Here is a 13,267-nt window from a genome sequence, read left to right on the forward strand (position 1 = left end):
AGGTGCCCCAAGAAAAAGTGTGTTCACCAATGCTTACTATTGTGAGTGGACTGTTCTGTACACATTACTTTGGGCTCTGTTAGATATGTGACAAACCTATTGCTACCCCTTGCATTTTATGGCCTTTTGGCCCAACTATTTACAGCACTTGCTTCTCTGTGTGTGCATGTATGCACACATACATACACCACCACAGGATAATGCTTCATGCATCTGATGAACTGGGATTTACTTAGCTAATGCATATGCTACAATAAATGCTGTAGTCTTCTAAAGGGGTGTATGTGTGTGTTTTGCTTTTGCTACAGCAGACTAAGTTTTTTTTTTTTTTACATGAGGCTTTTAACCTGCCACTTTACTGAGGCTTCTGTTTCTGGATTCTTAGAGGGATAAAGATCGGCTTCTTTACACATTTGTTCCAGCAGTTTCCTTCCTCTGCCTTTTTATATGTTCCATTACACAACCACTAGATGTCTCTGTGGTATAGTGGAACTGCAGAAATATACCAAGGGTTTCATGCCACCATTCAGGACATATCAGATTTTCCTCCTTAAGAAAAACAAACAAACACTAAAATATTTGCAAAGCACAGGAGACTACCTGGAGAAAGATGACATCATGTACAGGACCCGCAAACTACCGTGACTGAGGAATCACAAACACATAATAAATGCTTCATGTAGAAAGGTTCTATTACATCCGTTCTCTGCAGTGTTATATTGTTCATAGTCTTTTAGCCAAGCCTTTTAGTCAAGCTGTAAATCATCAGTCTGAGTTGAAGGAAAGGAAAAGAAAACAGGAGCAACTGAGATGACTGGATGGAAGCTAATCTCTGATTAGATGGGACTTGTTGCAGCATCTGAATTGCAGATGCTATAAAGGTTGGCTTTAAGGCTTGTAATAGTTTCTAGAGCTGGTAAAAAATGGAACTGGTTGGAGATTGCTAGAAAGAGATCCAGAAAAGATCTGCATTATTTGAAATAGGAAGTTCTTTAGATTGCATCTATTTCTTTGCTTAAAAGGAGATTTCTTTTGGGTCATGATAGATGTTCCACTATTACTACCACCCTTTGAAAGGAAAAGAAAACATAACTGTGATAGGAGCCCTCTTGAGTATACCTTCATGTATACCTGCTTTTCAAGAATTTTAGGGAAAGTGAAACACGATGCAGCTGCTATTTTTTTTATTTTGTCATTTATCTAGAGTAATTTTTTTATCAAGGAAAATCTTACAATATGACATCACAGTGTGGGGGAAGACAAGAAAGAAACTGATTATGAGTAACAGTGTATAAGATCAATGCAAACAATAAACAGCATCTCTATGTTCAAAATTCTGATCAGATGTCTTAATTTATAACAGAGAATATAAATACATTCTCTTTCAAGATTGATCCATTTCTTCTGAAGAAACTGTAGTAGACATGTTATCAAGAGCGCCGGCTTCTGCAAAAATAAATAAAAATTAAGTTGTGCATGTGTGTGTACACATATAGGAAAGATTGGTGGGGGAGAGGGGAGGACCTCAACAACAAATTCAAAAACCTACTACTCATTTCTAAAACAATTCTGATACAAGACAGAGCATTCTCTTTCTTTTTTTCCCTCAGAAAAATCAAGAAAAGCAATACGTTATTACTTTTTATGGTTGATATTCCTTGACTATTTATGTAATCATGCAATTATGTATGGATGCAGAGTTGAGTTATTTATTGGGCATCATGGGGCAGTATCCAATGGTGACATTCCACAAATTCAAATAATGCCAGTGGAGCTCTGCTGACTCCGTTGTGCAAGTGGATGCCCATTACTCTTGTGCGAAGTTGTTGTGCAATGGGTGCAAAACAGTTGCGTAACCCAAATGGAATGCACAATGGGTTGCACAAGGCATTGCACAAGCAAAATGCAAAACTGTTTGTGCAATCACATTTGCACAAACGCAACTATCGTTGGATTCTTCTTTTGTGCATAGTTCAGAACCTAGTTTCCGCTAGCACTAACAGAATGACACAGCTGGATAGTGCCCATTGACATGTTCCAGGAATTAAATGATATGAAAAGCAATGAATACACTTCTCTTATTACATGCCACTGCAGGAGGCTGGCCTAGCCATGGACTGCTTTGTTGTATCTCAGCCTGGGTGTCTCTAATGCATTACTGAGAGGACATCTTTCGCAGAACTGGCTGGCTTTGACTCAAAGGTTGCCTCACTGATAGCACTGCTATCATTAGGCTTGCAATTACAGTCCTTGCCTTTCATCTTGCTATTATTATTCTCTCACCATACAAATAATTTTCAATATAGAACACATTTTAGAGAAAATTTCACATTGCCTAAAACCCTGAATAATTTTTGGAATTCATAAAAACCAATTTATTTCATCTGTAATTTCTCTGAAATAATTAGGAAGGTACTCACCATTGAAAAAGAGTAGTTAAAACACACACACACACACTTTGCCTTTCATTCTTTGTACTAAATCAAGTAATATCATAAGAGTCAGCTAGGATTGAAGGAGCATTTACTATTGTCATAGTGAAAATGTCAACTATAGTTAGTAATTATTTATTACTTATAAATTATTATACATAAAATTATTTGTATCCCACCTTTGAGTCCTCTATGCATAAAATAAGCACAGAGCATAAAACAGAGCCAGAGAATAAACAGCATGCAAGAATTTAAAATAGGTTAAAGGCTTGGAGGTGTCGTTTTTTACTGCCCGCTAAAAGTGAACTACGAAGGGGGCAAACCAGGCTTCTCTTGGGAGATGTTTGGTTCCAGGTCCAAGAGGCTTCAACAAAGAAGGTCCTGTTGCACCTCGCAGCCAACCATACCTCTGCCAGTGGTGGCACATGGAGTGGGTAGTATCCTAATCCCAAACCATTTAGAACTTTGTGGGTAATAACAAGCTGTGGCCAGATCTCCTTTCTCCTGCAATGGACTCAGCTGATGCAACAACTGAAGCTGAGCAAAGGCACTTCTGGCCACAATGCCCATTCTGCCGTGCCAGGCAAAGCCTAGGCACGGGGAGGGATTTGTGGGCGGAGCAAGTGGGAGACTGGCCATCCTGCATTGGGCAGGAATTCGCACCACTTTGGACTGGGAGGGGACTTGACCAGATATAAGCTGGTCACTTACCCCTGGGAGACCCTCTTCCTCGCTTCCGCGGCTCCCTCCCTCCCTCCCTGTAGACAGTGTGAGCTTGCTGGTCGCCATTAGGGGGCCGAGTAGGAATTTTTTGCTCACGTTCTGAATTGGACGTGAGTTGTTTCGCCTACTCCACACTGTAATACAGTCTGGGAGCATAACTAGGTGAATCTGGCTGCGATCTAATTTGGTCACATCTAATTCATGGCAGGTAGGGACGGGCATCCAGAGGGAACTGAATGGCGAGCATTCAGAGGCACTGTTACAGTGATAGGTGATTCCCGAGGGCTCCCAGTGTTGAGCCTTGTGGCCGGGCTGGGGGATAAGGACCATCTATGAGGCCAACCTCTCTCACCCACCTTGAGCCTAGGGGGCACCAGGAGCAGATCTTTGGTAAAGCTAATGGGTCTTAACTGCCCATTCAAGATCAAGTCTTCATACTTTGCATTATAGCAGGGCTAGCTCACTCACAGCTATATATCATTGCTGGGAAAATTCATTTCCCCCCCAACTACTATGAGGATTGTAGCAGGGCAGCCCACCTACTAACAGGCACTGGCCGGTGAGATCATATCACGCCAGTCCTTCTACAACTTCATTGGCTGCCAGTCCAGGTCCGGGCCCGATTCAAAGTGCTAGTATTAACTTTCAAAGCCCTAAACGGTTTGGGGCCAGGTTATTTGAAGGACCGCCTCCTCCCATATGTGCCTGCCCGGACCTTAAGATCATCCACAGGGGTCCTTCTCCATGAGCCCCTGCCGAAGGAAGTGAGGTAGGTGGCTACTAGGAGGAGGGTTTTCTCTGCTGTGGCACCCCGGTTGTGGAACGAGCTCCCCAGAGAGGTTCGCTTGGCACCTACATTGTTTTCTTTCCTTTGCCAGCTGAAGACCTTTTTATTTTCTCAGTATTTTAATACCTAATTTAACTTAAATTTAAACTTTGTTGTTTTAATCTCATATTTTAACCTATATTAATTTTTGCTGTGTGGTTTTATTCTGATTGTGCTTTTTATATTGTATTTTGTATGTGTGTTTTAAATTTGTTGGTTGTTTTTATGCTCTTCATGGTTTTAATTTTTGTGAACCGCCCAGAGAGCTTCGGCTATTGGGCGGTATAAAAATGTAATAAATAAATAAATACGCTCAAAGGGAACAGGGAAATGTGTTTACAACTTCAAGATCGCAGATCAAAACAAAAATTATTTCCAATAATAATAATAACAACGACAATATATTTGTTACTCGCCTCTCCCTCTGGATTGAGACGGGGCACAACACAAATAAAAACACCATAAAATGCATACAACTAATTCAAACGTTTAAAACCAGTGCATCATTAAAAGCAGCACACCATTAAAAAATTTCCTTATCTAGATGTATTGATTAGCTGCAGTCCTTCCCTCCTTGGGCACACCTGCAGGCACAGAAAGGGGTTGTTCAGCGCAATGGCTCCCTTCCCCTCCTTCTTGTCCCCAGAGGGCCTTCAGCTGGTTGTGCACACTGTTGCAACACACCAGCCATTCATTCTGATGGGAGCTCTGGGCATATCAGCTGTCACTCTCCTCCCCAAGGTCCTAATACATAGATGACATGCTCCGAGCATGAGAAATTTGTGCGTGCAGACCCAGATACGTATATGGAAGACAGGCAAAGGTCTGCCTTTGCTAGTAATGACTATCACACTGCTGGGCACATGTGCCTGGATGGGAGCGAGATCAAACAAGGGGAGGGGGGAGGGGAGAACAGGAATCCACTGGGCTCTGTGCTAATCTCCTCCCCTTAGGCAGTGGGGTGAATCATACCCACTTATTTCTAAGTAGACAAGAATTTGTAAGTGTGGAATTTTAGAATATTCAGGTAAATTGGATAATATATATTGAAGAATAACTGCAACAAAATGTTGCAGTCTGGAGTCACTCTGTTCAGTATGCTAATGTGCCATTCCTTCTTCCAGGATACTCCATAGTAACCACCCCCACCTGCATTTACTATTATCTGTTTGGTGGGCTGATACTTCCGTTTCATTTCTCAGTCGCCCCATTTTGGCTACAATTCTGTTGGCACTCACCAGATGAGTTTGCTATTAGAGGGAGTGATTTTATCTAAGTAAAACTATTCATTCCAAAGTGAAAAGAGAAGTCTACTAACCTTTAAGACGTAAGTAGGTCAAAAATTCAATTACTGCACGCATAATATTGTCAGTCATTGGTCTTCCAAAAGTACCTGGAAAAATATTAATAAAATATTACTGAATTTGTTGAATATTAAAATTAACCCTTTTGATTTCCCCTCTTATATTAGCCTTCTGCTACCTTCCAAACGTATTGCAGATTTCTGATGTCTAAATATGATAGCTATGGGTTGTATCCAGTGGTTTTCATCCACTAGAGGAAAGAACACTGGATTCCCTGCCCACCAAATCTGCTCCGAATAGTTGGTGGACCCATTGGAGCAGATTTGTGGGGCACAAAGTGTTTGTGGGGGGGAATATAGCAAGGGGAAATCCTGCTGCACAACTGGAAGTCCATTGCCACAATGTTGGATGTAGCCTACTCTTTTACATTTTGCATGTCTCTCTAGAACCTGAGGTTTTCCACAGGGGAAAAGTAACACCCCCAAAATAAACCTCTGCGCTGATTTTGTAACTGAAGGGGGAGGGAATCACATTTTAAAATCAACTCTTTAAAAACATCAAACTATTCAAATGAGAATTTGTTAAACCTTCTGTTGTGATCTCTCTGTCATAAATGCACATGGAATTTCAGTGCCAAGAGGGCACCAGGGTTTTATGAGAACATTACACTAAAAATGAGTTTGATAATAAAAAATTGAGAAGCGGTATTAAAAGTATAATGAGAGTGACTACCTGTTCAGTATTATTAATGATGGTCATAATTGCAGAACGAGGGAGAATTGCCTGTTATTTCTATCAGCCCAATATATAATCAAATAAATTTAGGGACAAAATTAATTAATTTGTATACCATATTTATATACATTTAACTGATGTTAAAACAGACATTCTAGGGTCATTCATAAAACAAATCAGGTGTTCCAAAAATATATGGGACAGCATTTAACATGTATGACCTTTAGTGTACTTTGCACTAAAAGAAATGGCAAAGGATACCCAATAAATCTGCTTTTCATATCAATAATGCAAATGAAGCCAATTTGCTTATTTTTTCATACTTCATTCTAATGCTAGTCCTGGAGAGGTGAAAAATATGTAGATCAGGGGTGTTGAATCTCAAAACTGTTTGCCAAATTTTGCTCATGGGGGGCAGTCTGGTCCTTTGAGGTTCACTAGAAGTCTGTACCCCTTCATCTGGCCCACCCCCCTTTTCACCAACTGCCTAGTGGTTTCTGGATTTTATCTGACCCCACCCCTTTACAAACCAGAAAGGTGCCAGGTACGGTTTGGTGGGCAGCTTTTCAGATATCCCTGGGAGACATGCACCCCAAACCTTTCAAATGAGGTGATTTCCTTACCAGCTTTTGTATTTTCTTCAGGTTGTATGTCACGTTTACCAGCTAGACCATGCTTGTCATTAAAAACTCTGTCTATCGCATCTGCCAATACAATGAGAGAGGGGAGCAACTTATTACTCAAATGTTTACTAGAATATTGTGAGATCCATAAATATCACTACACGAGTTAAAAAGATTTCTGTTTTGAACAAGAATATAATGGGCATGTCATGATGGAATGATTCACAGTGAATGAACAAGAAGAAGCATTTCACTTAAATTGGCATACCAGTTGTAAACCAATGCGTCCGAACATAACACTCGCACACAATTGCAGCAACAGCACAATGTCACATTTTGTGATGTCGTAGTGGTGAAGACTGTTGGTATAGTGCATCCTAACCACTTATACGCTGACTCAGCCAAATGTGAGACTGAGCCATTAGCATCAAATTAAAGAAAGGCATGTCTTGTACAATATCTAGTTCATCGCCTTTGTTAGTCCATTCCTGAAAAGCCTTGGTGGGCATATTTGGACGCACAAGGCATGCCGCCTAGGCCCACTGTGTCCAATTTAGAAAATGTAGTAGCAGTACAGTTCTTTCCCTTGGTTTTAAGAAGCAAGTTGTCAGATAGATTGCTTTGACAGTAAACTGCAGTTAGTTTACACAAATAACCTCCAAAAGCCATCTTACATTCCCCAGGTGGCTCTTCTTTCCCCCTTGCACTGGGTATTTCCTTGAGGAGCTGTTCAATACGACCTGAAACAGACGATGGCTATTATCCAACCTTAGAGAAATTGGAGCTTGATTATTAGATCTTCTTTGTATTGAACGGAGATTTGGCTGTCTACACAGTCTATTCCAGGAGTAGGCAAACCTTTGGGGCCCATGGCACATTTGGCAATTTGAAAAACTGTCCCAGGCACCACCACAACATGGGCGTGCTGCACATAAAAGCATCAGCCTGCAGTCAACTGCCAGGCACTACCAAAGAATGCCTCTGAGCCCCGCGGGGCCCAGAGACATTCATGGGAAAAGAAGATGGGAGCAGCTAGAAGCCTTCACTTTGCTTTGAAGCGATCCCAGCTGCCATTTTGTTATCAAACAAACAAACAAAATAGGAGTAAGGCACCTCGGCAGGCACCAAGAAAGGTGTCCAAAGGCACACTGTTGCCTACAGGTGCCTCATTGCCTACCCCTGGTCTACTCTGAAGCTAACACAAACAGAACAAATAAAACATTCAAAGTAGATGAATCTGGGTGGTGAGTTCTTAGAATTGGATCCAGGATCTGCCTTCTGCTGATGGAAGGGCTCTGCTCATGGAAGGTGCCTGTGTCTGATTTTTGGGACTCTACCCCCACAGTTCACCCTATTCATCGGGGTCCCATGACACTCTATTCAGCATTTTCAAGGGTCTAGAGGGGCAGCTGGGGGAGAGGCAGGAGTGGGGAAGCCCGCTTCCACCAGCCCAATTGCATGTTCCTAAACCTGGATCCAACCCTTAAAGTATTTATTATATTTTATTGTTTGAAACTCAAGATCACCCACCCACCCTTGTGACCTTTAAAATTATTTCTACCATATACAGATGTATTACCAGAATTGAAATCCTGAGCAACTGTAACACACATAGGACGTTGCAACGGGCATGTTTGAGGTCTTTTTAGTGAAATAAATACAGCTTAGTTGTAATTGATGCTGCTGCTTACTAAAGGATGCCTATAGGGGGAAGTCTATTAGGTTTAGTTACTCATTTTAGGCAGTAATAATTTAAAATCACCTCACATGACTGCCCTTTCAACTGTTTTCCCCTTCAGAATTAATATATCTACATTTCAACAACACATTATATTTGCAAAAACAGCCCAGATTCATTGACAGAGCTGCTGTTTAGGTTAGGGGATTAGTTTTCCTCACTGCTGAAGTTTCAAGCCATGTGTGATTCTTCCTTAGAAGCATGAACATTTCTGATTACTGTGTTTAACAAGTAACCAGCTGGGTTCTTCCAGCTGACCACAAAAAAAAAAAAAAAGAAGAAGAAGCAGGGAGGAGGTTGCTAACTTTAAACAAGTGATAGCCTGATTCTGTGCTATTTGAGTGATAAGTAGTCTCCATGGTGGACCATCTTCTTGAGGAAGTTTAGCTATGCTACGTAAATTTTGCCTACCCCCTCCTAGCTTAACTAGAGCAACAGCTGCTGCTGCTGTGACAGGGCCAGCCCAAGACATTTGCTACCTGAGATGAAAGACAAGATGGTGCCCTCGCTCATTCCATGTACAAAAGGGAAGCTGACTGGCAGTTGAATCTTACTCAAACACTGGTGATGGAAGAGTATCCTCCACTGCACCCAAGGGCAGCAGGCTAGCTTAGGTAGTGCAGGGCAGGGCGCATGGTTCACATACATTTCCCCCTCCAACACTGCCACTTGCCAGCATCTGCCACCTGAGGCAGTTGCATCCCTTTGCCTAACGGTAGGGCTGGCCCTGAGCTATGAGAACTTCAACCAGTCACCTCATTCCTAGGGATTGGTGAGAATTTTGTTTGATGCATTTTTTTTATAAGAACTTACCAAAATGTGCAAGTTTCTTCATAAAGAGGATGGAAAGAGTTTGAGATTTTAAAAATCTGAGTGTAAGGGAAACCCAAACTCACAGATTTGTCCATCTAGGCCAAGGGCTTTGAGTGCTGAGTGCTTAAAATTTTGAGTTTGATTCCCTGTGTATTCAGCCATGTTTGTGGTGCTAAATTAGGCTTGACACCTCTTATTTTCTGACAGGTTCCTTATCTTTAATAGCTATATGGCTGCCAGGTAGAACGTGGTCATTTCCATGCTCTATCTGTTGAATGTGGACAGTGCAGGTGGGTGAGAGCTTTGTTTTGGTTAGTGTTTGATAAGAATTAAATTAGCAAAAGTCTTCAAATTTGATAGAAAACTTTTTTAAAAAAAATGAATGTGGGAGAAAGCAAAACCTACAAATTTGTCCATCCCTATATATTTCTGCAAAGAGCCATTGCTGCTGTCATTGCTTCTACTGCTTCATGGAAGGCAAAACTCACTTTCTTCTTAGGTAGAGTTCATACTAGCCAATGCTGCTGGTAGAACGCCTCTCAGAGAGTCCCATGCTATTTCTCTGTTAGAGTTACAGTATCATTGCTGCTGCTATTCCTCCTCCATGGGGGTAAATTTCAATTTCACCTAATTGTTACCTTGAAACTCCCTACAGAGGTGAAGAGAAGAAAGCTTTGTCAAGTTCACTTCTGATTTTCATAAAAAGCAGTGTGTGCTTATTCATGCTGAAGTGAATACACAGTCTACATACTTCAAATATAATGTTTATAAGTGAAATTGACAAGCTATCCCTTTTCACCTCTGTAGCAAGTGGAGCTGCAGTTCCAGGGCAAAGAAAGGTAAAATGGATACATTCCTTGCAGAACTTGCCATAGTTTCAACTACAGGAACACCATAGCAAAGGGATGGCATTTGTTAACCGGTAATTGTGGGTGGGGTTAAGTAATGGAGAGGGGTAGGCACATGCCCCATCCATCACAAGTCACACCTCCAAATCAGAGAAGAAAATATAGAACCCTATCAGTTCACACCTGAAATGACCACAGGACAATTGTGATGGGCGCTCCAAAAACTACTACAAGCACTTAGAAGCTGAGGAAGATACCTGAGAGAAAACAGGAATGCAATGAATTGGGAGAATGTTGTCAGATTCTCAGGAATAAATGAATGCGCAAATGGTGACAACACTGGAGAAAAAGGCTACTATGAAAGCATCTTGCTTTTACCCAAGAGCAAGCCGTTGAACCTTACTGTGAATTTTGCCCCCTGACCCAATAAATCTCTTTGCCCCTTCCCTTACCAACATGTTAAATAGCCTAATGATGAAAAAAATACTTCCCAAATTCAAGTGCCTTGTACCTATATAAAACAATAACCAAAGTCACACTCTAGCAAACATCCTATTTCAAAACTTTCAGTGGATTGAGTCACTTTACTGGATTGTGCTCTTCGCAGTGATGCAGCCAGTTATGTCATTTTCGACACTGGGTTTTCTAGGGAGCGAACCCCTCTAGAGATGGCAATGCATATCACTTCACTTATGTCAAAATGTGGAAATCCTAACCTGCAGCATTTGGGGCCTCTCCTGTGCATTTTGTGAAGTGTGGCCCTGGACTTCTCCCCCAAAGACCTGGTCCTGATTGCACCACTGGTGCCCCAAATGTTTGCAGACAATCTAAAAACACACATGGAATCCTTCTAACTCAATAACAGAAAGCAAAGCAAAGGAGACAGATATGAGCTGCAAAGCAGAAAAATAATGATATTCCTACTGCTTATGCACTATAGTGAATGAGTCCAGATAAGTTGATAAGCATGTCCAGAGAGATGCCAGTATGTATGTTTAATGCATCCGTGCATAGCATTGCTATAGAATGGAAAGATGAGCTTTCAGATCAAATTGGTTTACTCTCAGAATTCATGTGTGGTAATAGCACAATTGTCCCTTCAAAGCACTGCACTGTAAGTAGGTTAAAATAAACACGAGAGAGCAACAAGTGAGTGATTTACTACATCCCTCCTACAAAGCTGGGAATGAGAGCTAGCATGGGATATTGTATGTATTATTCATTTCTATGGCAGTTCAACCCATAAGCAAAGAGCTTTGGAGACCTTAAGTGGCTAATTCTGTTATTTCAGATGGATTTCAAGTAATATAAAACATTTGAACTTACGTGGGCCGAGCAGATAACCAGCACTATTCACAGTCCATCCCCTTTTCTCTTTAGCCTTACAGAAGGGAAAATCGTGAGATTATTTTCTTGTACAGATTGCATAGCACCTCTTTTAAAAGACAGAAATACCAACTTGGGAAAATAGATAATTTATAACTACAATTTATAATTTTTTATTCATAAAATAAAACAGCCGCTTCTATCCTAAACCTATTTACTTGGAAAATAAGTGCTATCTATCATATAGTTTTTAATAAGTTGGATCCAAACATAAGTATGCTTAGAGTACACCCATTGAAATCAATGGAACGTAAGTTAATCATGACTGACTTGTCACATTGATTTCAATGGTTCTACTCTAAGAATGCTTTAGCCTGGATCCAGTCCCATATTTATAGTACAATTTGAATAGTATGCTTGAAAGTTAATGACAATCTGTGCATACTTTATGTAAAAAAAAAAGTACAATTATTTTTGCAATTATTTGCTGTTCCAGGATACTCAGAAGTAGATCCCATTTATTTCTAATAGGAGAAGTACACTTAGGACTTTGTTCAACATTAAATTAACATCTCAATATCAAGCACCTCATATTCAGCTTGCTATTACACTCTAAATTTTTTCGCATACTTTCTTTTGGGTTCCTCTGCTTTTCTTCAAATTACTTATTTCCCTCAGCCAGACAAGATCAAATGTTGGCAAATATTATTGTTTTTTATCCTGCCTTAATGTTCCACTATGTTCCCAGAAATCCCCCGTTTGCCCCTGATTCGAATTTAGATTTACATCCTAAGTTTGAAATTGACAAGAAGGGCAAGTCAGAGTATGTGCAATTCTGATTTGTTGTGCGCTAGAAGTCATGCGAAAAGCTGAAAGCGCTACTTACTGATAAAACCAGCCCGAATGTCTCTGAGAGGGCAGCACAGAAGATTAAGCAGACAAACAGAAAACTAGTACACCTCTGCATCTGAAAGAAGAGAAAACCCATTTAATGCCTGTGCCTTGCTGCGAGTCAGCCGAGGGGGACAGAGGGCCCTTCTTCCCTTCCCAGTCCCCACTCCCATCCCAGAAAAAAAGAAGTGGGAAGAGATCAAATCTTAACAGGGAGACAGAGAACTCCGCGCCTATGATGTTTTCCTTTTGCCTTCACCTATTTATTTTTTAAAAGCGAACAGCAGATGTGTAAAGGAGTTCCTGTTCTTTAAAATTAACCTGCTCGCTCCGAAAGTTGTAGCCAAAGAGGGAAAAGGTGGAGGAGACCATAAATGAAAAAGGAAAGTACCTTGCAGCGAGAGGCGATGCCCTGCTCTGATAGGCAATGCGCTGGGCTGGATCCTGGCTAGCGACAGGACAAGGGACTTGTCCCCAGGCTGCTGTGGGGCTGGCTGATCTCCTCAGGGAGGCTTCCCTCACTGCATGGCTCCCACTTGTGGGGAGGAGGTGCCTAGGGAATGGAGTGTCCTGGTGGGGGGGGGAGCCAGAGAGAGAGAGAGAGGTGAAAGGAGCGGGGGTGGTCTAACTGGTACCCAAGCCTGCCCTTTCTCAGCTATTTATGAGCTGTGGCTGAACCTTGCAGGCGCTGCTTGTCACTCCCCCGGGGAGCATCAAGAGCCGCCCACACCCCTCGGCTATTTCCCCTTGCCGAGGCAGTGCATTAGGAAGGGCAAAAAATTACAGCAATCCAATTAGAGGCATTTGGAGGCAAGATACAGGCTGCAGATGGATAACAGCCTGGCCAATTACCTTTCATTATACCTGGGTGGGCCACGGCGGCTGAGCAGCGCAACGCGCTCTGCTGGGGGAGCCCGGCCTCGCGCCTTTCTTCCTCCGGCAACTTCAGAAGGGCTTTATTGTTGCTTGAGAAGGAGCCAGCGGCGACGAAAATTAAATAGCGCCCGC

The 13,267-nt window shown here is 41.7% G+C and overlaps 1 protein-coding gene across 1 annotated transcript; it reads right to left on the minus strand.

The window, feature by feature from the left end:
* Positions 1–1,384: 1,384 nt before the first annotated feature.
* Positions 1,385–12,335, minus strand: GAL (galanin and GMAP prepropeptide). Its single transcript, XM_063118744.1, has 6 exons — positions 12,255–12,335; positions 11,369–11,423; positions 7,318–7,383; positions 6,644–6,724; positions 5,300–5,374; positions 1,385–1,446 (listed from the first exon to the last, which is right to left on the minus strand). The coding sequence occupies exons 1-6, from the start codon at positions 12,333–12,335 to the stop codon at positions 1,385–1,387; spliced, it is 420 nt and encodes a 139-aa protein (XP_062974814.1).
* Positions 12,336–13,267: the final 932 nt, after the last annotated feature.

The sequence above is a fragment of the Elgaria multicarinata genome, chromosome 2 (assembly GCF_023053635.1).
Source record: "Elgaria multicarinata webbii isolate HBS135686 ecotype San Diego chromosome 2, rElgMul1.1.pri, whole genome shotgun sequence".
In the NCBI taxonomy this organism is placed as follows: domain Eukaryota; kingdom Metazoa; phylum Chordata; class Lepidosauria; order Squamata; family Anguidae; genus Elgaria; species Elgaria multicarinata.